This window comes from Microtus pennsylvanicus, chromosome 7 (genome assembly GCF_037038515.1).
Source record: "Microtus pennsylvanicus isolate mMicPen1 chromosome 7, mMicPen1.hap1, whole genome shotgun sequence".
Lineage (NCBI taxonomy): Eukaryota > Metazoa > Chordata > Mammalia > Rodentia > Cricetidae > Microtus > Microtus pennsylvanicus.
Genome location: NC_134585.1, coordinates 74417978 through 74443815, shown reverse-complemented (window position 1 = coordinate 74443815; position 25838 = coordinate 74417978). Strand labels below are relative to the sequence as shown.

General features: G+C 38.8%; 2 protein-coding genes across 10 annotated transcripts in view; one reads left to right on the top strand and one right to left on the bottom strand.

The window, feature by feature from the left end:
• The first annotated feature begins 5398 nt into the window (after positions 1 to 5398).
• On the top strand, positions 5399 to 24775 carry Ctbs (chitobiase). Its single transcript, XM_075981134.1, has 7 exons — positions 5399 to 5613; positions 9150 to 9288; positions 9922 to 10130; positions 14310 to 14481; positions 15781 to 15878; positions 16165 to 16326; positions 19408 to 24775. The coding sequence occupies exons 1-7, from the start codon at positions 5479 to 5481 to the stop codon at positions 19597 to 19599; spliced, it is 1107 nt and encodes a 368-aa protein (XP_075837249.1). The 5' UTR covers positions 5399 to 5478; the 3' UTR covers positions 19600 to 24775.
• Spata1 (spermatogenesis associated 1) overlaps positions 17021 to 25838 on the bottom strand; it is a 35382-nt gene continuing 26564 nt past the window's right edge. For 8 of the 9 annotated variants that reach the window (XM_075981132.1, XM_075981124.1, XM_075981127.1 and 5 more), the window contains 3 exons: positions 23439 to 23537; positions 21718 to 21805; positions 17021 to 18764 (listed from right to left, as the gene is read on the bottom strand). In XM_075981132.1, the coding sequence (XP_075837247.1) occupies positions 18742 to 18764; positions 21718 to 21805; positions 23439 to 23537 (210 nt within the window). In that variant the 3' untranslated portion in view covers positions 17021 to 18741. The remainder of the gene's footprint in view (positions 18765 to 21717; positions 21806 to 23438; positions 23538 to 25838) is intronic. The other variant, XM_075981133.1, reaches the window with a different exon arrangement.

Sequence of the window (25838 nt, the reverse complement as noted above, 5' to 3'; positions counted from 1 at the left end):
TGCAGCGAATTTCCTGGTGATTGTGGTAGCTTCAAGCATTATCTTTGGAAGAGACACTTTAATTTAAAATCTTTTTCATAATAGATTTTTAAATGTTTAAATGGAATTTTACCCATTTAGTTATTAAAATACAGTGTACAGAACACATTTTGTTTTGGCTCTTTCAGTAGGCCTCTGAAAGAATATTAACACCTTTTCAGGATTTATAACAAGCTCGTGTTGGATGGTAACCTAAGGTTGCAGAACTAGCCGGAGTGAAACCAGAGCACTGGTGAACAACACTGGTGTCTTCGGATGCCCGGGTCTCTAGCTTCCACATTGCTGCAGTTCCTGATTTTTTTTTTTAATTCTGCACTAGAGTGGACTCACATTAACTCTGCATGTCTGGTGTTCACTCGATGCAGAGAGAGGTTCGGTGAAGTGCGCTTCTTGGCCTGTGTGGAGCAGAGTGCTTTGGGGAACAGGAACGGTTTGTAACCAATTTTCTTGCTTTTTTTTTTTTAATCTTGAGAAGCCCTTTTGCTTTAAGTCTTTGAACTATTTTATTTTAGCTAATGATTTTCATTGATATGACTTACTGAACATGCTCATATTAAACACTCCATATTAAGAAAATTAAGATATCCCTTAATCTGCCCACATATTAAAGTTAGAAGTTTATGTAAAAGGAATATAATAAAAGGCTTTAAAAGCCTGTGGTTTTATAGTTTTTTAGAAACCCCCTTTTTCATGAAAGGTAAAAGGCCTACTCTTTGGTAATTTTATTCTACTTAAGCACAGGAACAATCGCTTAAAAAAATCTGTTATTTGATGTCAGTGAAATTAATCTTCCCAAACAAAATTTCACTGGTAATGCCTCAAAGATAAACAGAAATCCAGCCACACAGTGCTTTGGCATATTGTCAAAAGTAAACAGTTAAAAAGAGAAATGATTTGCTGGAATGTGAAAGCCTAGCATAGACCTTGTCCTCCTACAGCTCCGTTGCTCGTTTTTGTCCAGAGGAAATGTCTTGGCGCAGACACCATTCACATATGCTTTTAAGCTAAACTTTGCTCCTGCAAGGCCCAGGAGGACTGGTAAATCTCAGGTGAACTCTGAACTTGGTGGTAAGGGCCAGAGACAAGTGTTCCTATTCTAAACACAGTGGCTTCCATGTGACATCCTGGAGTGACATTCCTACTGACTCAAGAATCCCTCTGGAGGGTGGCTTTGCTTTGCAGACACCCGATCAGTCCATAACATTCCGTTGTTACAGCTCTGTCTTGATGGCTACCGAGAGCCACACACTTGCGGGAAAGTTCTAAGAGTGATGGGGCTGCTTGTGACTGGCCTGGGCCACAGGCCTCAGCTGTGATGAATGGTCACCCTGTGTGTGCTGTGTGCCTTCTTGAAGCAACTCCAGTTGGAGTTTCATTAGTTCTGCCCCAGCCCCCTTCCCCAGAACTGGTTCCTTTGAGTCCGGCCTCAGATACTGGCAGTTCCTCAGAGAGAAACAAGTTGTACTGTATCCCAGTAAATAGCTCTTAACATTTGCTTACATGTGTGATGAAAACCAAGGAAACCCCAGAAATTTGTACAAATTCAAATAAATATAAGGGGATAAATTTATGCATAATGTAAACCTTGCCTCTGTTTCTGTATTGTGTGATTCTAAGAAACACCAGGTGAAACGGAAAGCTACCCAGCCAAGCTAGGCTGCACAGAGCTATCTCAGACATGTGCCTATTGCTCCAGTTTATGATGCGTTATAAACCACACCCACGCCCAGCTAATAGCACCATTTCCCATCAGGTCTTATGTTGGGAGCAGTGAGACCCCAGATCCTGAATTTCTTGTAATCCCCTGATCTGAGTGCCTACAGCTGCTCTGAGCACGAGACCTTCAGGAGTTCCTCATGGCAGGAGAGTGGTTTCTGGTGGGTTTGGCTGGGGCGTGGCTATCTCTATATAATCTGCCCCTGACCACAATTAAGGGGGCATTCTTGGGGAATTCAAGGATGACCCGTGTTGCTGTCTCTCTGTCTGTGTGTGTCTGTGTATTTTAACCTCCAGCCCCTTGCCTGAAGCTCAGTAACTGGGTGCTAGTACACAGAGTGCAGACACGGGCGCGGTGCGTGGAGGAAGTCTTATGCGGCCCTCCAGCATGCCATCACTTAGAAGTTGTAACCCACCAATGCAGTGCGCAGTCTCTCAACGTGAAGTGCAAGCATTATAATGGCCTTCACCACCTGATATGCATGAAGCTACCTTTTTATCCAGATTCCTTTGCTATTTTGTTGGGGTGGGACGACTACATGTGGTGTGACAGAAGTCAAAGGGTGTTGGAATCCTTGGAGCTAGAGTTACAGGTGGTTTGTGAGCTGCCTGGTGTGTGGCTGGGAACTGAACTTGGGTCCTCTGTAAGAGCAGCAAGATCTTTTAGTCAGTGAGCTGCCTCTGCTGCCCCCTTATTAAAGAATCATGGCTAACATTTTTGTAACTGTCTGGGCTCCAGTGATGCAACACATAGCCTGCCATCCTGGCATGGAAACAATCTCAGAGTGTGCAAAAGAACACGAACAGTTGAGTTAGTGCAACACTTAGGTATGGTCACAGAAATGCAATCTCGTGCTGACCGGATGTCTCAGCTTAAGTTGAGTGAAGAATGTGCGCCTCTGGTTGACAGGCAGTAAACACACCTTTGGCTCTAAGGAGCATCTCTGTACCGACTCAAGGCTAACTGAGTGTCATAGTGCAGTCAGATACCGCACAACAGCACTGCGGTTAGAAGGTGCTGAAGATGAGCAGGTTCCATCTGCTCTTCAGTATAGAGAGTCTTGGCATGTTAACAGAGAGACCTGGCCAGCAGCGTGGCCGCCATCTCTAATCTCCATTGGTTTCCATCGTGTGGCAGGTGGAAAGATCACTTGCTCAGAGGCCAGAGCATAGGCTCTGGAGCAGCTTGAGTGCTGCCCCTCCCTGGTGGAAAATGGAGACTATTTGGCATCATTGTGAAGATCACAGACTTGCAACTACCTGGTCCAAGCTGAAATCTTAGCTCCATGTCTTACTATCATCAAGCTACAATCAACCCTCGAGGCACACATCAGGTTTAGATGGAAAAACCCTGAAAAACAAGAGTGTCTGCTGAGGCAAGCTCAGGTCAAATCCCGGCTTCACATTAGTAAGATGGGTTCCACGGACCATCCACTCTGGTTTAGCTTCATTGTCTGTCACGCCTACCTTCCGTGGCTGCTGTGCCGATGCCTGTGTAAGGAATCTATCATATCGGAGTGGCGAGAGGGGAAGTGGCGAGCAGAAGCCCACTCAACACCCTCATCACAGGAGACTGAAAAACGTGCTAGCTACTGCAGACCCCAAGAAGACATCAATGGGATGGAATCTGATAGTGTTAATTGTCAGCTTGATGGTCTAGGATGTCAGCCTCTACGCACGGGCTATCTGGGTTAGGTGCCCACTGGACAAGCCTATGATCAGTTCATTGTGGGAGGGAGACCGCCACCTCGGTTGCACCGTCCTCTGCTGATTTCCTGCACTGCAGAGGGGAAGGCCAGCTGGAGGCCTGCACGCATTTGTCCTGCTATCTGATCGTGACCAGCTGCTTCAAGATCCTGTTGCCTTGACTTGGCTGCTGTCGTAGACTGTAAGCTTGAACTGTGAGCCAGCACAACCTTTTTAATTACAGCAACAGGAAGGGCGTTTCAGATGAGAAAGCCAACCTGCAAAGATTAGAAGTAAATTAACTTATTCTGTCTCAAGTTACTTTAAACTTGATCCTCTTCTCAGAGAGCTCAGGGAGGTCTTTGTTTTGATAATACTTTTGTTCTGGGAAAATTATTCACAGCACTTAAATTTTTATTGATCTTTAGGGGGTTTACAAGAAATTTAAACTCATATGTTATAATTGGTGTTTTAATTGTTATTATGAGTTTAATGGCATTCAGTTTCCTTTAGAGCCATAAAGAGAATATTCCTGTTGATGCTTAAACAGAATTCCCCAAGGAAATGCAATAATTTCCAAAATGTGTTTGCTTTCTAGCATTTAATACACTTGCTAAGCAAAAAAACTTTGGAGCAACCCCAGGAGCTGATAGAACAGTGGTTCTCAACCTGTGGGCCACAACCTTGGTAGGGGGTAGTCAAAGGACCATTTTCACAGGGGTTCACAGGGGTCGCCTAAGACCAGCAGAAAACACAGTTACTTACAGTGCAATTCAAAACAGTAGCAAGCATTTTCATTATGAATTAACAATGAAAACAGTTTTATTGTTAGGGGAGGGGGCTCATCACACATGAGAAACTGTACTAAAGGGTCACAGCATTAGGAAGGTTGTGGTGATATTTTGTTTGTGCAATAATAGATAAAGCTTGCCTGAGGATCGGATTGTGGAGCTAAGCCACTAGTTAGTCATAGGGGCCAGGCAGTGATGGCTCACACCTTTAACCCAGTACTTGGGAGTCACAAGCCTTTAATCCTTTCCTGAGGGAGGTAGAGACAGGAAGGGAAATGGCTGGGCAGAGAGAGGAGTGTAGGGCTGGAGGAGACATTCAGTCTGAGGACTTGTAGAGACAGACACCCCATTCAGCTGGAGGATCTTGTCGAGGTAAGAACTAGTGGCTGCTCTGCTTCTGTGATCTTTCCGTTTCCACCCCCTAACAGCTGACTCTGGGTTTTTGTCATTAAGACCAATTAGAACTTGCCCTACAGAAGGCTGAGAACCATTGTGATGGAGCCTGCTGAAATTGCCCTGTCATGTTCTGATAACAAAAAGCCAAAAAAAAAAAAAAGAAAGAAAAAAGAAAAAAAAAAGCTACGGAGAAACCCTGTCTCGAAAAAATCAAAAAAAAAAAAAAAAAACGCTTCATGAAGTTGTGACTCTAATCCAAGATCACTGCACAGAATTTTTATCTTTAAATCCACTTTAGTTCATGCTGGAAAATCACAATACACAAGCAAAATCTGGTAATAAGATAATAATATCACTCCATTTATTTTACATGTTTCCTTTAACATCCTGTGTAGAGACTTGGTAAAGAATGCCTTTTTTTCCTTTTTGATCGAATTTTAGTTTTAGAAAGAAAACATGAGCTCTTGGAGTTTATTAAGTATTTATGACGGGTTTATTAAGTATTTACTACAAGCCAAGCTTGCACTGAGCTTCCGGCATGGATACGAGGGGGGAGCAATGCTAAGCAAGTGATTCTAAAACAATTGTAAGATGGATGAGCAAAAAATCCTTCAGAACATACAACCATGGCACGGTGAAAAGGGACAGAGAAGATAAAAGCAGTCCAGCTGAGATACCTGGTAGGCCCCAAGTTATCCCCACTGCAGTAGGACCCGCCCTCTAGGCCCCACCCCACGTCCCTCTAGGCTCCACCCCCACCGAACAGGCCCCGCCCTCTAGGCCACAGGCACCACGCAGCAGGCCGGCCCCGCCCCTCAGGCGGTGCCTTCCGGCCTCCCGCACGCCAGGCATGGAGTTGCCTGCTGTCCCGGGACTCCCGCTGCTGCTGCTGCTAATGCTGATGGCGCTCCAGCTCTCGGCCGGGGACTGCCCGTGCTCGGACGCCGCGCTCTGCCGACCGATCCGCCATCGCCCCGACTTCGAGGTGAGCACTCCCTCTGCCCCTCGGTCTGGCCGAAAGAGAAGTCGCGGCGCTCACAGCGGCGTTAACCACCCGAGCCTTCCTCTTTTCAGATTCCCTTCCGAGTAGACGGGAACTCTGGGTGCAGGGGTTGGGCGGTTTCCCTGGCCGCGGCCTGAGCCCGCTAGTGCTCCAGCCTCACTGTTTTCCCAAGGCTGGCTCCTGTTCCCGCCAGCTCAGCCTCCTGCGGCGAGGGTAGGCGATCCGGTTCTCCTGACCTTTACTCTTGATGCGGATTAGTTCTTTCGTTAAGGACGCTCACCCACGCAGGAGTGGGACAAAAACAAGTATTTGAGTAAACTTTCCTTTAACCCAATCTTAAGGCTCATGGAGCCACATAACAAGTTGACAGCGGTAGCTGGACCTAGAGGAAGTCAAAAGAGGTCAGAGTCTAACAAATTTGTGCAAAGAAGGAACAATTCATGTGTCTTAACCTTGTATTTGGTTTTGAGGCATAGATTATTTAAATCCCTGTGTTTGCACACATTGTTTAGAAAAAATAGTGACTGTTTTTGTAGATTCTGCCCACTGTGGAAACCTAACATCCTACAAAGGGAAAGATTTGGATCCATTAACGTTTCTTTGAGCAGTGGTCATGGGCAGCACTCATAGAAAGCTCAGAAGTTAGGATCCTTTTATTCCGGGCTGAATCTGGAAGAGAAGTAGTTGGTTGGCAAAGGATAGTTGTTTACATTTTTATGATCCGGCTGGACTTACCTACTCAGAGATTAGTCAGTTGACTGGTTTCAGCCTGAAGCTCCTCTCCCTAATTAAGTGGTTTTAACAGTCTGGTTTATTGTGGTACTCAATACTTAGTGGGTTATATAGTATTTGTGAGCTTTTTGAATTACAAAGAAACAAAATTCTGCTCATTCATATACTCGTAGTAATGAGGCCTTCACTGGCTTTTTGTTTTTTGAAATGGGAAGACTAGATGATGCTACCTCCCTCCCCCTGAATATGTATGTGTTGGGGGGGCGATACTGGGGCTGAACTGTGCTTTGAGGATGAACACCGTTTGTACTGGCTGCCTTTCCATCAACTCGACACAAACTGGAGTCTTCAGAGAGGAGGGGTCATCAGTTGAGAAACCTGCTGTAGGCAAGCCTGTAGGAATTTTCTTAATCAGTGATTGACGTGGGAGCCCATCCCTGGGCAAGTGGTCCTGGGGTTATGGAGGAGGGTCATCTGTCTATCTGTTGCTTTCATTGGTTAATTAATAAAGAAAGCTGCTTGGCCTGATAGGGCAGAATTTAGATAGGCGGAGTAGACCGAACAGAATGCTGGGAAGAAGGGAAATGAGTCAGTCGCCATAGCTCTACTCTCCAAGATGGACGCAGGTTAAGATCTTCCTGGCAAGCCACCACCTCGTAGTGCTACACAGATTATTAGAAATGGGTTAATTAGGATATGAGAATTAGCCAGTAAGAGGCTAGAGCTAATGAGCCAAGCAGTGTTTAAAAAAATACAGTTTCCATGTAATTTTTCTGGTATAAAGCTAGCCATGCGGGAGCTGGGTGGGAATGCAGCCCACCGCTCCTCACTACACTGGGGTCTCCAAGAATGCAGGCCGAGCAATCCTTCAGGTTCCTGTCCTGACTTCCTGTGAGGATGAACGGTGATGTGGGAGCATGAACTAAATAAACCCTCTCCTCCCCAAGCTGCTTTGGCCCTGGTGTTCATCACCGTAATAGTCACCTAAACACGACACCATTCTCCACCATGCCAGACCCAACACCCTCTTCCTTTGTATTTCCAAGATTGAGAGTGGTTACTGTTTTATCAAAGGCCCTAGATGGGGTTTTTGTTTTTGTTTTTAACAAATTGAATCTTAACTATGAGAATTTAAACATTGGGCCATTCAGTTTCACATTTTGTGTGTAGTTTTATTGGATAGTTGCTTGGCAAGAAAAAATTAACTATGCATAGTTAATTCTAAAGGATAAGAGGGAGGATGAGAGAATTAAATGTTGGCCTTTACGATTATGGTTAGTGCTTTACACAGCCCTTCCCCTCCATCCTCCTGTGGTCCCCAAAATGCTGCTTGAGACTGTTGCCTGATTTATTAATTTTATATGGTTCCATTCTCGATAGCATTTCTGTGTTGTAGCTGCCTTTGGTTCTAGAGTCTTAGAATACCTAGTTGTAAGGACTTTGACTTCGTTGTCTGCAAATGTTCACTTGTGTATAAGTATATCTTCCTTTTCATCATACAGGTTGTAGAAGTCCCCTAACTTGCAGACATTGTGAATTTGTCACCTGACTAGCAGATTCCCTTTATATCGTATCACAGGCTCATGCATCTCCTTGCATGCCTTAATGCTAATGTAATTAATTTCCTAGCGGACACCTTGGTCTTTCTGTGCCTCTAGTGCAGAGCAAAATGCCTCTCCTACATTTTACTGGAATTCATTCAGAATTTACAAGGTCCATAAATTAATACCTTGGGGTAAAAGGAACATGAACAGTGATGCTTTTGTGCCTCTAGAATTATCTTTGAAGGGGGAAGGATGCTGGAGGATACTTTAAAATTGGACTTGACTGCTACTCTAAGCTCCATCAAGAGCACACAGAGAAACAACCAACATCTGTGGCTCCATCTGAAACAGGAAGAAGCTGGAGCTCATCAAACTCTGATGTCAGCTGCACTGCTGCCACCTTTGCGGGGCCCCCACTTACGATCTCATCTCATCCACCCCAACACTTCCCTCCTGTGATTCCAGTTTGGGCCCCTCTCTCACTTCAGCAGCAGATTTTTTTTTTTTTTTAGATGCATTCCTTTTCCTTTAAAAAATCTTTGTGTCCTAACATTAGGTGACGAGGAACGCAGGCAAAACAACACAAAAACCATAAATGTGGAAAGTGGACGGTTTTCTCATTTCAACTCTGTCACAAGCTTTTTGTTTTGCTTTGCTTGTTTGGAAGATATATATATATATATACATATTTAATCGATAGTAAAAGTACAAAACCTTAAGTGAACCTCTGTGGCTTCAGAGTTCAGAATTGCCACTGATTCTATGTAGAAGTTCACTGAGATACGGTTTGGTGTGTCAGTGGCTACCTTGGTCTAGATGAGTGATGTTCTTAGGTGAGTTCATTATACTAAAGCGTTTCCATTAGATACAAATGCTTTTGTTCTCTCCATTTCCCTCAGGATGCTAACTTCTCAATAGGGCTGAATTACTGACACAGCCACTCACAGTTTACCCCAGATTAACCATTCTCTGCTTCTTTTCTGTACTTTCTCTAAATCCTAGGTGTCTGCCATAGTAAACATTCATAGTCACTGTGCTCTTTTTGTCTTCAGGCCTTGACAATAGCCAGTGCTTCTTCCAGGCCCATGGAGCCAGCAGTTCCGCTGGTAGCCTGATGTCTTCATCCTGCACTCTGTGCCCAGGGTCCACCACAATACCTGACAGGGAAGTGGTTCACGTATCTGGATGTCAGTATAATAATCTCGGATTCAGTGTTGGTGTCCACCCCTCTTTTCCTGGCAGGTCTTTATATTTGATGTTGGACAGAAAACTTGGAAATCTTATGACTGGTCACAGATTACAACTGTGGCAGTTTTTGGAAAATATGACCCAGAACTTATGTGTTATGCTCATTCCAAAGGAGCCAGAGTAGTGCTAAAAGGTATGTTATTAGCAGACACATGTGCCTAGCCAATGGAAAAAAAGTATGTGTTTTATTTACTATAGTCCTTTTTTATGCCTTTCTTCTTCAAGACCTAAAGTTAATTGTAGATGCTGGTAAATCTAGTCCAACAATACTGATCTTTTTATGTATGTATGTATTTCTTTATTTATTTGGTTTTTCAAGACAGTGTTTCTCTATAACTTTTTGGTGCCTGTCCTGGAACTAGCTCTTGTAGACCAGGCTGACCTCAAACTCCCAGAGATTCGCCTGCCTCTGCCTCCCGAGAGCTGGGATTAAAGGCGTGCGCCACCACCACCCGGCTTTTTTTTTTTTAAGAGTTAAATAAAACCACTTGTTCTTGAGAAAATGTGATTGCCAATTACAGCATGCTGACCTTTATTTCTGGCCTACAAGTGCTGCTTCTGAGAGTGATTTTACTCATAATGACCGTTTTGAAGATTAGTCAGCAATGGCTGCTATTTGGCATACGATTTCTCCATTTGGAAAGCACATTAGAGGCTTAACATTCCAAAGATTATGATGTGTCTCAAAGACATTTTGGGCTTTGTGAAGTAAATGGCTTTTAACTTTGAAAAAGCATCTGTATAATTATGTCTGTGTCTTCCAAAGGTGATGTCTCCCTGAAGGACATCATTGATCCTACCTTCAGAGCATCGTGGATAGCTCAAAAAGTTAATTTGGCCAAAATACAATATATGGATGGAATTAATATAGACATAGAACAAGAAGTCAATTGCTCATCACCTGAATATGAAGCATTGACAGCTTTGGTCAGAGAAACCACCGAAAGTTTCCATCGTGAGATCGTGGGATCACAGGTAAAAAATATTCATTTTTGTTATTTTTGGATTTTAATCAATATATTCATGAAAGTATGACTTGTGATATCTTAGTTTTATAGTAATGGTGAAGGAATTTCTGCATATACTTCCCAGAACACCTTTTCTGGTGTGTTAATATTAAGTTCCTAAATTTCTAGTAATAACAAAATACAACATGGGGATTGTTTTGTCTACTTAACTGCAGCACTGCAGGCTATGGGGCAGCAGGAAGTCAGAAGGGTCTAAACTGCCTTTTAATAGTACAGAGCAGAAAAAGCAGGCACTAAAATGGAAAAGTAGTGCTGGGGAGTTGCCTCATTCTCTGCAGTCTTTATTATTTGCAAAGCACTCTTGCAGGACTAATGCTGTACAGCCAGTCAGAACTCTAACATCTGAATGTCATTACAGCAGATCTCAACGCAAGGCATCTTGCCAGACAATACGTAAGTAGCAGAGGGCTGCATGCTTCCAGATCAGGGCTGTTAAACATAGCCACATAGTAAGATAACCCAGGGTCTTAAAAAAGAACGAAACCCTAAATACCTGTGTACACATACTAGAGAGTCTTTTCCAGAAATATTCATGAGGCCCTGGGTACAACCTCCAGCAGTGTAAAATAAAAAATGGTTACTGTCTTAGTTAGGGTTTCTTTTGCTTTGAAGAGACACCATGACCATGGCAACTCTTACAAGAGGAAAGCATTTAATTGGGGCTGACTTATAGTATTACAAGTTTAGTCCAGGGGCTGGAGAGATGGCTCAGAGGTTAACAGCACTAGCTGCTCTTCCAGAGGTCCTGAGTCCAATTCCCAGCAACCACATGGTGGCTCACAACCATCTGTAATGAGGTCTGGTGCCCTCTTCTGGCCTGCAGAGATACACATAGACAGAATATTGTATACATAATAAATAAATATTTAAAAAAAAAGTTTAGTCCATTATTGTCTTGGTGAGATACATGGTGGCATGCAGGCAGGTGCTGGAGAGGGAGCTGAGAGCTATACATCTTTATCCATAGGCAGCAAAAGAATACGGTGTGTACCACACTAGGTGTAGCTTGAGCATGCAGACATCAAAGCCAATCTCTACAGTGACACACTTCCTCCAACAATGACACACCCACTCCAATAAGGCCACACCTCCTAATAATGTTACTACCTATGGGCCAAGCATTGAAACACGTGAGTCTATGGGGGGCCATACCTATTCGAACTACCACACTGAGCAAATTAATGATCCCTATCTTTAAACATTTAAAGTCCTACCATATGTGATGGTACATGTTTAATCCCAGTCCTTAATTGATAGAGGCAGGAATACTGGGATTTCAAGGCTAGCCTGGGCTACACAGTGGGATGCTTTCTCAATAATGTCAAAGTATTTATTTAAGTAGGACTCATAAACATTGTCCTTGGTATCCATGAAAGTTGTTTCTGGGACTTTGGATATCAAAACCTATAGATATAAAAGTCATGTACAAAATGGCAAATATTTAATAAAACCTATGCAAAACTGCCCATATACTTTAAATCATCTTTGTATTACTTATAATACCCAATAGAATGTAATTATTACATACATAGCTATGACATTGTATTCTTGAGGATATAAGGGTAAGAAAATATTCGTGCATGTTCACTATAGACAATTAGCAAACAATTTTTATCTAGGTAGAATCAATGGATGTAGAACTCACCATTATGTAAAATATGTATATTTTGAGTATCTCTTATATATACATGTAATATTCATCCAAGGTAGAGCATCATAAGTACTATAAACCAGTGATTATGAAACTTGCTTTGGATCACATGAGGATGCTATTTAAAATTTCTTAACACTAATTCATTGAATGTGGGACAGAGCTTGGGGGACTGCATTTTTACCATTGTGCCTTTGGTGATTCCAGCAGAGCTGGTACAAGACTCATTGGTAAAACTAGAAGACACAGGATGGACATATGGAGTAGGAAGGAGATTTATGATTTAGACTGTATGATGGCATCACTCTTGCACTCAGGAAATGTTTGCTAAATGCTTGTTGAATTTTTTAAATTTACATTTATTTAATCTGTGCATGAATGTGTGTGTGTGTGTGTGTGTGAGAGAGAGAGAGAGAGAGAGAGAGAGAGAGAGAGAGAGAGAGAGAGAGAGAGAGAGAGAGAGAGAGAGAAGGTCAAAGGACAACTCTGGGGAGTCATTTCTCTCCTTCCACCAGTTCCAGGGAATGAACTGAGGTTTCCACACTTGGTGGCAAGTGCCTTTATCCCGAGCCATCTTGCCAGTTCTGAATAAATTAAAAGATTTAAAAAGGTATATATCAGGGGCTGGAGAGATGGCTCAGTGGTTAAGAGCATTGCCTGCTCTTGCAAAGGTCCTGAGTTCAATTCCCGGCAACCACATGGTGGCTCACAACCATCTGTAAAGAGGTCTGGTGCCCTCTTCTGGCCTGCAGACATGCACACAGACAGAATATTGTATACATAATAAATAAATATTTTTTAAAAAAAGGTATATATCATTTATACAGGTTAATCTTGAAATAATACTTGAGAATTCCATTATAAAAAAGAGAGAACAGAACAAAAGATAGACTACTTAAAAAGGAGTCATTCCTGTCATGGCTCAAAGGTTCTTAAGCTACAGATCAGAAAACAAAAATGCCCAAAATAGAGAGCCTTGAGTGGGAAACTGAGCTTCATAAGAATGCAGAGTTAAATAGCTGGAAATGCCTGTGAAGAGTTCTTTCTTCATCCTCGTTCTGAAAGTAGACTCAGATGCTGTGATGGTTTCATGCTTCTTCTATAGGGAGTGACACTATATTAGATGGTGTGATCTAGTGGGAGGAAGTGTGTCACTTGGGGGCAGGCTTTGAGGTCTCAATATGTCCAAGGTGGTAGACGGTTCACTTCCTATTGCCTGCACATCAAGATGTAGAACTTTCGGCTCCTTCTCTAGCACCATGTGTGCATGCGTGCCGCCATGCTTCCCGCCATGACCTGTGAAACTAAATGTTTTCCTTTGTAAAAGCTGCCATGGTCATGGTGTCTCTTCACAGCAATAGAAACCTAACTAAGACAGATGCCTCCTGTGATTTAGCAAGGGGAAGCTGTAAGAGCTAACACTACAACTCAAGGCTTTGCCTTTCCTGTCTCTAACCACTCACTCAAAAGTGTAAGATAAACCATGACAGGCAATTCAAGTGAAGACTCTTTAGTGTTCAAGACATAGAAACAGTAACAGAGTAGACTGGAATTTAACTGCTTAGAAGTATTCACTCTGTCAACTACTGCAAGACAGCTCCCATTTTGTAATAAGAGGCAGTGACAAAATGGGTCCAACAGGTAAAAATTTTACTTCATAACCATTTGTTGTAGTACTCATTGAATCACAGGGAAAACTTTGAGAAAGTCTGAAAGTTTTGCTGATATAAGTTAGACAAAATATAAAGACTTTATATAAAGACTCATTTTACTATAATTTGTGTTTACTGGGTACCTGATTAAGGGGAAACATTTGGTGAGATTTTATAAATTTTTATACAATAAAACGTATTAATATTCCATTAAGGTAAAAAGATATTTGAAGTGAGTAATCCTGGGTGATCACCATTCAAAGTAAAGGATATTTTATCACCTGTTTCATTTGGCTGTGTCCAGAAAGTAAGATCATTTAAATGATAAGCTAAGCATTTTGAGTTGGTGAATGAAGCCCAATTCTCTGGCTGTAATATTGGGTCCACGCTACCATGTCATATAATTATGATTCAGGGACTAACTCAGAATACCTCAGGTAGTACCCCGAGGTAACGTCTCTGTATTTGATTTCTTCTCATGTGGCTTCTTCTTACACTTCTCCAGGGCCTCATCATAGTGTTACTATTGAACCTGCTTCTTTCAGTCAGTGAGTTACCAGCCCAGCCTTTGAGAACATCGGAATTTGAAATTCTTTTTCTTTATAGTGCTGTGCTCCTGGTCCTTGTGTATCCAGACACATGGGCAGGCCAGTCCAGTGTAATAACAAAATATATTAGACCTCTTCTACATGCATCCAATCACATATGCATACATTGTAAGCAGTTCTTTATTCTTTAGTAGAATGAGGCAAGAGAATGATAAAAATCTGGTATAATATACTTTTCCATGTTATATAAAATAATATGCAGTTTTTTCCCACAGGTAACCTTTGATGTAGCTTGGTCACCAAAGAACATAGACAAAAGGTGCTATAATTACATGGGAATTGCGGGTGCCTGTGATTTTCTCTTCGTCATGTCTTACGATGAGCAAAGTCAGATCTGGTCAGAATGTATTGCAGCAGCCAATGCTCCCTATAATCAGACATTAGCTGGTAAGAATTCAAGAAATGATCACGGGCTGGAGAGATGGCTCAGTGGTTAAGAGCACTGACTGCTCTTCCAGAGGTCCTGAGTTCAATTCCCAGCAAACACATGGTGGCTCAAAGCCATATATAATGAGATCTGGTGCCCTCTTCTGGCATACAAGCATACATGGAAGGAATGTTGTATACATAATAAATAAATCTTAAAAAAAAAAAAGGAAATGATCACTTGGTAATATTTACTCCAAAACCTCACACACTAAAGTACCTTTTAGTTTTTCTAAATTATATACCTTTTATATAAAAGCTTGCTTTATAAATAAAATATAATAAAATTTATTATACAATAAAATAAAATAAAATTGCAATGCTTTAGTATTTACAAAAAAATTGAAAATTTCATTTATTTCTTATTACAGATCATGGGATAGCTATATTATTATTGATCTTACATTATACTTCAAGTCTAACACTCTTTTCATGTCTTGATATTTTTGTTTAATATTATGGGAATTTAAATGCAGAAATTCACAGCTGGTCAGAGTGCAGACAATAATTGTATATGGACTAAACCACAAATAGGAACTTATGGGAACTGTACTACACACACACACACACACACACACACACACACGCACGCACGCACGCACGCACGCACGCGGCTCAGGGACCACTTGAGGTAGATAGAAAGGATGTACGAGCCAGAGCTGCAGTGCCTTCCGAGGGCTGCACACTCTGAAGCTTGTAGCAGCTGTGACTACCTGCACAGGACTGGCACAAGATCCAGTCAGTCACTGTTCTCATGAGTAGATGGAGTTTGTTCATTCTTTGTGTCCTAAACTACAGGTTACTACAGAATAAGAGCAAGGACATTTCTTATGTAGCCATTAGGAAACATACAGAGTGTTTTTAAAGATGGAACACTTGAGCTTCTAAAAGAAATTTTGAGTATCACTGCCACAAAGTTTTAAGATTATAGAAGCTTTAGAATCTCAAATATCAAAAATGTTAACAGCTAACACGTTAAATTAGTATGGTTTCTTGCAATTTCCATTTCTCCAATTATATTTTGTGTATTTTGTTTTCATATCTTCATTGGATATTGTCTCTTATTAAAAATGAAAACTTAGAAAGTATGACATAGGACTTCCAGTTCTTAAGGGATGACTTTTATTATAATAGAAGATGTATCTGCACAAATGTGCCTGTTTCTACAAACTTAAGATTTTCCGTAGTTGCCTAGCTTCTATGAACATATTAACAGATATATAAACAGAATTATGTGGTTTTCTATCCCCTTGTGACTAGGATATATTGACTACATCAAGATGGGCATTAGCCCTAAGAAACTCATAATGGGTATTCCCTGGTATGGTTATGATTATATCTGCTTGAATATATCAGAGGTAAGAACAACTTATTTGTTATGTAGTATTACTCCATTATATATTTTGTTCAGCTTTGAATATGTGAAACTTTAAATAAATTTCTGAAATATATTTTGAAGCTAAACTTTGTTTTTTTAATTCTTTAATATGGAAGTTTCTGAATGCCATGCATTTTCATTTTATTATCAATTTAATGATTATTCTGTACATTCGGATAATACTGAATCTTCTATTTTTTTATTACTTGTCTCATTTGGATTTTTAAACTTTCTTAGTAATAACATGAACATTTTTGTATTTCTAGGATGACGTCTGCACCATTGCAAAGGTCCCTTTTCGAGGGGCTCCTTGCAGCGATGCTGCAGGACGTCAGGTGCCCTACAAACTGATCATGAAGCAAGTAAATAGTTCTGTTTCTGGAAGCCAGTGGGATGAGGACCAGCAAGCTCCCTATTATAACTACAAGGTAAACTGTCATAAACTATGTATGACCTTTACTAGTTTCCATAATTCTGTATTTTGTGGTTATATAGTTGATATTAGTAATTTACCAGTTTTACTGTTTATGTGCATAAACCTGTCTTTGAGTCTGTGTAATCAGGAAATTTAGTTGACTGGGGAACAACCGAAGTTACGTTACTAGTGCAATACTCTGCTTGATCTACTTTCTATTGAATGTTTATGTATATCACAAACAGGGCTACCTTAATAGCTGACAATTATGCTAAGGTAATTTGATTTTCAAAGGGCTTTGGACAAAGTAGGTTTATGTAAGTAAGTAAGTCTCCATTTATTTCAAAATAGCTTAACAATTCTAGTGAGATTCAGAGAGGTGGGAATGAAGCAGAGATTAATAGATGAGTTGTTATAGTTTTTATACTGAAAAGCAGCATTTGTCAATTTTATTTTACAAGTAAAACAAATTTAAGGAATTTTAGAACAAACAGAAAGACATTACGTAAGAAAACATACATATATCTATATGTATAGCATATACACACATACAAACGTGGACATACATATACATATGCAATATTAGAACTCTGTTCTGAGAACTGTTAGCATATGCACATATATGTGCAAATTGCATGCATATGTAATGACCAAGCATATTTAGAAAACAGTTGGCTATATCTATTGATCTGGGATTTCTTTTTAAAAAAAAAAAAAGATTTTTTATTTATTCATTTATTATGTATACAGTGTTTTGCCTGCATGTACATCTGCAGGCCAGAAGAGGGCACCAGATCTCATTACAGATGGTTGTGAGCCACCATGTGGTTGCTGGGAATTGAACTCAGGACCTCTGGAAGAACAGCTAGTGCTCTTAACCGCTGAGCCATCTCTCCAGCCTCCCTGGGATTTCTATTGTATGGAATTATATTAAAATATTTAAGAAATACTGCAATACATAAAGCTATTTATTTAACATAGAACCTGCTTCAGAACAGGGTAGGGGAACAGTATTTTATTGTTATAGTAATCAATTATATATAATTTAAATAAAAATATAAAAAATGATAGTATATACTGTCATAGATTGTTTTATAATCATTGGTGTAATTTTTTTACTAAATGAGAAGATGCAGAAACATATTTTTAAAAATAGATATAATTTCAAGAAAATATTATTTATGATATACAACCTGCTTTGATATACATATCCATTACATGTGTCTTACTTCAGACAGTTCTTTTATAGTGAGATCAGTTAAAATCAGCAATTGTAAAATATGTAATCCCTTGCTACCTTGCTATTAGTGATGGTGGTACTTCATCTCTCTGACTTATTTCCTTGTCTGACTAAGTAGTGTGTCCTTTGAATGTCTCCCATTCTCCCCAGCCACATCTTCTGATATAAACACCATTTTAGTTTCTTTGAAAGAATAGATTAGTTTTGGGGTTAAGAATGTTTATTTCCTAGACTTACTTTAAAATATTTTTATTCACATGCATTAGTTGCATATATCAATGGGATGTAGAGTGGTTTTCAATGCAATACACAGCATCCAATGATAAAATCAAGGTGGACAGCATTTTTCCTTTGATTTCTTTATGTCTAAAGCTCTTGAACTCTTACTTCTTACTCATGAGCTATTCCTTTCATCTGACTGTGTGTGTTGGTAACCACTATCCAGAACATACTAGTTGATGTCAAATAATTCATGAAACATTTTGGGGAGCCTTGGAGGCCATCTGATGGCACTTTAAGCAACAGTCTATTCTTATGACTATGTTCCTCATTTTCTGTTATATCTGAAAAGAATCATTCAGCTTTTTCATTTGGTTCAGCAATAGCAGCTTCGTCTTGGACTCAATATTCTAGAATGTATATTTAAAGCATGCTTAAACCAATCAATCCACAAAGTAAAGAATGAAGAATCAGATATGCCTTCTTGAATGAGTTCACTAAACTGTAATGTACCACAGCCTATTTGCTTATGAAATTACTATTGTTCTTCAAAGTAGACTAATCAAAAAACTAATTCCAAGAGTGCCACCACAGATAAAAACATTACAGTCATTCATTCAGAATTGCCTTTAAGTGGTTTCTTCATGCATATAAAACATATTTTTCACTATAGTTCTGTTTTTTTCTCCTAATATTTTCCTCCTTCATTTGTCCTTTTGCCTACATCTGGTCCTTTCATTTATTTTTAAATAACCCATGTGTTTCTTGAGAGACAGTGGTATAGGGTACAAGACCACAATCTAGTTCATTGTTCTTGATCAGTTCTGTGCTAAGTCATCCAGGGAGTCCCCTCCAGCAGCCTTTTAGAATCGATTCTGTAAGACCCAGGCAGATGGCACTTTCCTCCTTCACTGCTATTACCTGTTCTTCTGGCCGATTTATCACAAACAGTCTTCATCTGTAGAACTCCTAAGTTGGCACACTTCCAGAAACTGTAAAGAATACAAACAAGCAAACAAGCTGGTTTTAATGGACAGCAGCAGTTTCTCTTTTTAACTTGGCTTGCATATCAGTTACCCAGTGGAATATTAACACAGAGGACAAACAAATATGAATCCTAGCACCTGCCTTAGAAGAATTTGATTCGTTAAGTTTTATGCGGAGTGAGACATAGGGATCTGAACTGTTAGTTGTGTCTTGTATTGTTCTAGACAGGGTCTCACTGTGTAGCTTAGGCTTGCCCTGAACTCATGATCTTCTTGCCTCAGCCTTGTGAGCGCCAGGTGCTCATCACTTCTAGAGTCTATAAATGTTACAATGATTCAAGTGAGCCTCTTAGTTGACAGTCATTAGAACAGATCAAATAAAGAATCTTAAGACAGGAGGCTCTTAAATAGAAGACATTAGGAGATTACATTAGGAGGTTAAATTGTTAGATAAATTTTCTGTTGCTCAAGTACCACAAGGTAATATTTAGGAATATCATGTATATAACCACGAAATAACACAACAGGAAAGTAATGTGCTATAAAATTTTCATTATTTCTTTGCATGCATTTTGAATCCTTGAATTTAAGAACTTTTCCTCTGCTGTACTGAATTCTTTAAATTTCCAATTTACTTGTTTTTGTATAGGATCCCACTGGCCGTTTTCATCAAGTGTGGTATGATAACCCCCAGAGCATTTCACTAAAGGCAGCATATGTCAAAAACTATGGCTTGCGGGGCATTGGCATGTGGAATGCAAACTGTCTTGATTACTCAGAAGACACTCTAGCCAGAGAGCAAACAAAAGCAATGTGGGGAGCCTTAAAACCATGGTTGTGATGGAGAGAGAGGAGCATCTTTTGTCAGACTATTAGATTTTGCAAGAATGAGTTGTATAAGTGAGTCTAATTTCATGCAAAGATAAAAATGTATATTTTTTTCATGTTGTCATAACTTACCTATTGGTATACTCAAAAAACAGGTAAGAAATAAATTTTTATTTGAACATAAAAGATACTTAAATACTTCTCTATGTTTCAATATTATAATTTAGTTAGGAAAATTGCTTTCAAAATTTCATGCTGAATATACCGTTAAAAATCATTACTGATTTTAAAAATATGTGTAACTACTAGACAAAAGAGAGTAATGTGGTGGGGAATGAATATGATCAAATTAGGTTATATACATATATAAAATATCAGAATGAAGCCCATTATTTTTTATAATTATTACGTGCTAATAAAAAATTGACAAGAACTCTGTAACTTGAAATGGAAATTAAGGCCTAGTCTTTAAGAAGCAGTTTATGTTGAATTTATTTTCAACAAATTTTAAATTTAGAACCAGGAATATGGTATCTCTTCAGATTCATTAAAATGATTAGACATGATTTTTCTGCTTAACTCCTCATAGTACATATGAATGCTTCATGGCATACCCACATTAGCATCACTTAATCCATTAAGAGAGTGCATGAGATAAAAGTATGCATACATATTAAACGTGAGAAGATAATTTGGTAATATTTTAAGCAGTAAATTAGAAGTACCTGCTGTGAGATTTATGTGTAAAATTCTTGTAGTGAGAAGCAGCTGCTGTTGAACTTGATTCTATTCACTGTTTATACTTGTAGTCATTCATGGTCCTTCACTTATTAATACTCATTTCTTGCCTAGTTTTCTTGTTTTTCTTCGACATTTGCAGTTTGCTTTTAAGCTACATAAGAACATTATTCTTACTGTCTTTTTCTAAAAGATCACTTTTGTGAAAATAAATTTCTAAATGTAAAGCAGTTTTAGTTCTCTTTCTCAAAGCAACTAACAACAGTGTTACAGGTCTGGAGAGCTGGCTCAGCAGGTAAGAGTTTCAATTCCCAGCTCCTACATGGCAGCTCACAGGTCCACTTCCCCAGAGATCTTTTAACTCCAGTTCCAGGGGATCTGACACACTCATGGTACACAGACATACAAGCATCCGTGCATATAAAATTAAATAAAAATACAATAAATCATGACATTATAAACATATATTACTTCCTGAAAATACATAAATTAATAATCTTTTTGTACACTGTGAAGATGTGTTCCTGGGATTAGTTTAATAAAAAGCTGAACAGTCAATAGCTAGGCAGGATTTCTGAACAGAGAGGACACTGGGAAGAAAAAAGTGAAGCCTCCAAGGACACAGAGCAAGCAAGATTGGCACTACAGATATAAGGGATAAAATGATACGGCAGAAAGTAAATTAATAGACGTGGGTCAATTTAAGTTATAAGAGTTAGATAGAAACAAGCCTAAACTATCGGCTGAGCTTTCAAAACTAATAAGTCTCAGTGTCATTATTTAGGAGCTGGCTGGCGGAACAGAAAAAGACTCATTACAGTTTGTATCCTTTGAATTCCATGTACATAAATCCTACCTTTACATATGATCCCCTTCCAGACTGGAATAAGTGATTTATCAGGTATGTTATGTTTTTTATTTACATAGTTGTTTGACAGTAAAATTATATTTCTTTATATTTCTAAAAGCAGTACAAATTAAATTTGTGTCTAATAAGACACAAATTTGTCATACATGTATATACAATTGTTTTAAATCAAAATATCATTAATATAATAAATTCTGTTTCTAGGCAAATATACTGGTATTTACTAAAACATTACATATTTTGCTAATCATTAATTTTGCCATAATACTGGCTTTTAACTATTAAAAATGAGAAATTATAAAATGTAGGACTATAAAATAGGTAATAGTCTTCAAAATAGTCACTAGATTTATATTATAATTTGCAACACCCACACACAACGTAAAATTGAAGTCTTATTTTTAAATTTATTCTTAACTGATACATCAACCTTATGATTTACATAAAATATTGCCAAGGAACAAAATGGCTTACTTTGTTCAAATCCTTATCTAAAATTTCAAGAGAGAAGTTAAATGAACATACATATTGGTGGTCGGAAGGATGTGCCCATTTTCTTCTGTGTCAGTTCAGCTTTCAGTGTCTGTAAATCTGAAACTGCTTGTTTCCTCATCTGTAGAAAGAGGTGTCTTTTAAACATGGGTTTCATCTCAGCTTTCTAGAAGGATGTCATGGTGGGAATTGTCCTCACCCCTCATGCCTTCCCTCTTACTAGATCACTACAGTAAGCTGAAGTTACCCATCATTCTTACATCCTTTATGAGTATATAAAGGGCAGTTGAAATGTCTCAAAATATAGAATGAAAGGAACTTTATTTTTTAAGAACTTTAGCTTCAGAATCTCAGTGTGCAACAAGTAAAACAGGCAGTAACAGGATCCTGAATACAAGAGCCTTTAGGAAATGGATAGTTAAGACACATAATAGGATACACCTGTGCCCAAAATGCTTCTAAGGGTCTTAAACCTTTGATTTCCTCATTTTATAATTAAGGAAATGAGCCAACCAAAAGGCTGAGTACTTTGCTCAGAGTGCAAAACTACAAGTTTGGAACAGCCACCTGTATTCCACACTGTGTACAGACTAAAAGCATGAGCGCCACCCATGATTTGTTAGGAATAAAGAACCTCAGGCTCCCCTGGCTTTATGAAGTCAAATGCTGCATTTTAAACAAATTCTCCTGTTAAGATAAAACCATTAAACTTCAGAAGCACTACTTATGCTCCACTACCTTGAATAAATATGGTTGATTCTCTTTCTCGTATTTCTCAATGGTATTGGTGGGGATGTTTTAGGTGGTTCATTCAGAAGTCAATAAACACTATTGGTTACATGTCTTTTAGGCACTATGATTAAATACAGGATTTTTTTCCTTCCAATCTGTAAGATGAAAATTTCTTGTCTTTAAAACTGAATTACTATTTAGGGTGAAGTCATAAGTCACACGTGTAAAGTTACCATCTATACAGAAAAACTCTAATGTGCATGCTCCCTGAGGAAAGTGGAGGAAGTCATGATTGAGAGTTTAGATATCCTCCTTTCTGCACCCCACTATCCTCAGGTATACAAGTCTCAACCTTGGCTTCTTCTCCACATACTGAGCAGATATGGTTCCCTTACTGGACAAATTATTTTTTATTGCATACTACTTAATAAAGTTATCCTGTGTTCTGTCCCCCTTAAGTCCTAAGCATTCTAGTGCTGAGGCAGCCTTCAGGGAAGTGAACTGCATCTAGAACTGCTCTGTCCCATGTAGTAGATAGGAGTAAATAAAATCCAAAGTTTAGCATCTAGCAGAAGAGCCATACTTTATATTTTTGAAAATAGCAACAATAAAATGATTATACAAGAAAAGGGAACAAATTAAGTGGGAGTTTGAGGCTTACTGGGAGTTTGAGGCTTACTAGGAGTTTGAGGCTTACTAGGAGTTTGAGGCTTACTAGGAGGTATGTAGAAAACTATTTTTAAAGTGTTTTTCTGTTTATATTATACTGATTCACATGATCCTTTAACTTTTAATTACTTCTAGTAAAATTTTACTTAATTTTTCTTTGGCCTTGTAGCATGCATCTTTTTATTGTATTTAGTTTTCTTCCCACATTTTTAATCCATATTCTTTGCTGCTAAAGTGCACTAACTTAAAGAGTCAGTGTGGCTACCCTTACAATATTGATATTTAAGGATAAACTCCAAACTATTTTATTTCAAGATGAATGTTATAATCTGATTAGGAGAAATATAGATTACCTTAACTTCTAATATGAGTTTCATTTTATCAGTATCCAGTTTTCTCTTAAGTTGGTCAATTGCATGCTGTACTTCAGTGATCTGGATTATAAGATAATTCTGTGTGAGACAGAAAATCATTTATTTAGAATATTTGTGTATTTACTATAAAAGGCCTTATGAACATAAACTATGAAATAATCATCACAAAAATAATCTATTTCAGAAAATCTTATTGTTTTGAGTAGATACTCAAAATCCTTTCTGTTGAGCTCTTGTGCTTTAGGAGTGACTTTCTCTCCTGTTCTACCTCTAATCATCTATTATTTTAAAAAACTGAGCCTGGCATCATGACACATACTTCTCAGTATTCAGAGGCTGAGGCAGAAGGATCTCAAGTTTGAGGCCAAACTGGGTAAGATCCTGTCTCAGAAAACAAAATGGATATTTGTAAAACTGACCATCAATTTAATATCATTAACACTATTATCTTATGAAGATATGAGCAAACACTTTTTCTTGAAAAATGTATGCACAGTACAGTTCTCTTTACTAAGAAGTTATTTAAGAATTTTATACCTCCATGTATGACTGTGGTGGCATAAATCTTTAATCCCAGCACTTAGGAAGCAGAGGCAGGCAATCTCTGAACTCAGTGTTAGCCTGTTCAACAGAGTGAGTTCCAGGACAGCCAAGGCTACACAGAGAAACCCATTCTCAAAATACAGAAAACAAACAAAACAACAAAAAAAGAATTTTAAACTTCCTTTGTGAATCAAATTCTCATGCTGAACTGAAGCATGGTTAATAAAAACTGAGAGAGCAATTAGGGTTCAACCTGAAGGTCAGAAAAACAAAACAACCAGCCAATGGCTCTTACCTCAGTCTGAAATGGCAGTCCTACCTCCTGGAATCTCAGAATGAGACTGTGACTGAGAGCTGTCTCCTCCTGTTTTATAATCCTCTCTAGTTCTGGGATTAAAGGCGTGCAACACCTAGTTTCTATGGCAATAGTGTGGCTACTGGGATCAAAGGTGTGTGTTACTACTGCCTGCTCTGTACGGCTGACCAGTGGGGTTGTTTTACTCTCTTTAAAACAAGCTTTATTTATAAAATGCCACTACATAGAACCAATACAATTATAAGATAAAGATATTAATTAGGCTAAAATAGTATTGAATAATATGTTAAGTAATTATTTTAGCCTATTTGGATTTTATTTAAATTTACCTAAAGTAGTAAAACATTATCTATTTCACCATGTCACTATCAAAGTGAAGTCATTATCAAAATTAACATATCTTTAAATCTTTTGGACATGTAAGATAAATCTAATAAAAACAAACTTAATGAATGAATGCTGGTTTCTTTATTTTTGCCTATTTAATTATGTGGTAGAATTATACAATAAAGGATACTCTTGTCTGTGATGTAAGATTCAAGATTATCTCAAGAAAAAAAATGAGTTGGTCAAAATTCCATGATTTAGAGAATTCCATAGAATATCAGTAATTTTGAGTTTTGTTGGTGCTGTAACTCCCTCTACCCATAGGACTACAGTGAGCTAGCTCTATTAGCACCTTACTCTTGTTTATCAGTTATTGATTTCTTTGTAATGCTAATCACCCTAAGGCAACCAGAGCATTTGTTACTGAATCAGAGTTATGCCTAGTTAACCTCCACAAGGCTAAAGGAAAGATTTTTATATTTCATGACTCTGTGTTGTTGTAGGAAACCTAGTAGAATCACTGTATCAAGGTTAAACATTGGAATGAAATAGTTGCCTTTCACTGTATCTAGGGTAAATATCAGAATGAATAGTTGTTTTCTGTAAGTTCTTAGACCTTGAAGATGTCATCATGAAAAACAGTGATTGTTTTCTCTAAGCTACGGAGCTGGTTTTTGGAAGCAACTCTACAGCCTTTGCATGATTTTGGTCACAAGATGCTCCTGGCACACCAAGAGGCCTTGAGTTTCTGGGTACTGCAGACAGTGACAATAAGGACAAAAGTGGCAGGAGCATGACACTTTCCTTCTGAAAGCATACAGATTAGACCATGGCTTTGGTATGAGGAACCTGTTTACCCCCAAAACAACTTTTATGTGACAATCAGTAACTAAGCCTTTGCATGGCCGTTGGAAGTTCAGTTCATAGAAGCTGTTCCTCCTTGCTATGACAGAGAGCTGAAATTACATCTTGGAATGATCCTTTTTCAGAACACCCAAGCACTCTGGGTCAGGTTTCTCTCCTGTTTTAAAAACTTATGATCTTATTAGTCACTTTCAACTCTACTGCAGGTGCTAGAAAAAAAAGCTGTCTTAGGAAGCCAAAAATACCGACAGGGAGGAAATACCAGCATCAAGGCCCTAAGAAACATTATCTTCTGACTTGTGCCTCCTCAGCAGGCTAGGGACTTGTGT

Excerpts from the sequence above, each read along its gene's own strand:
- Ctbs (XM_075981134.1), top strand. The coding sequence starts at position 5,479 with ATGGAGTTGCCTGCTGTCCCGGGACTCCCGCTGCTGCTGCTGCTAATG. Across the intron at positions 9,289-9,921 it reads AGCCAGAGTAGTGCTAAAAG|GTGATGTCTCCCTGAAGGAC; the intron begins GTATGTTATTAG and ends TGTCTTCCAAAG. Across the intron at positions 15,879-16,164 it reads TCTGCTTGAATATATCAGAG|GATGACGTCTGCACCATTGC; the intron begins GTAAGAACAACT and ends TTGTATTTCTAG.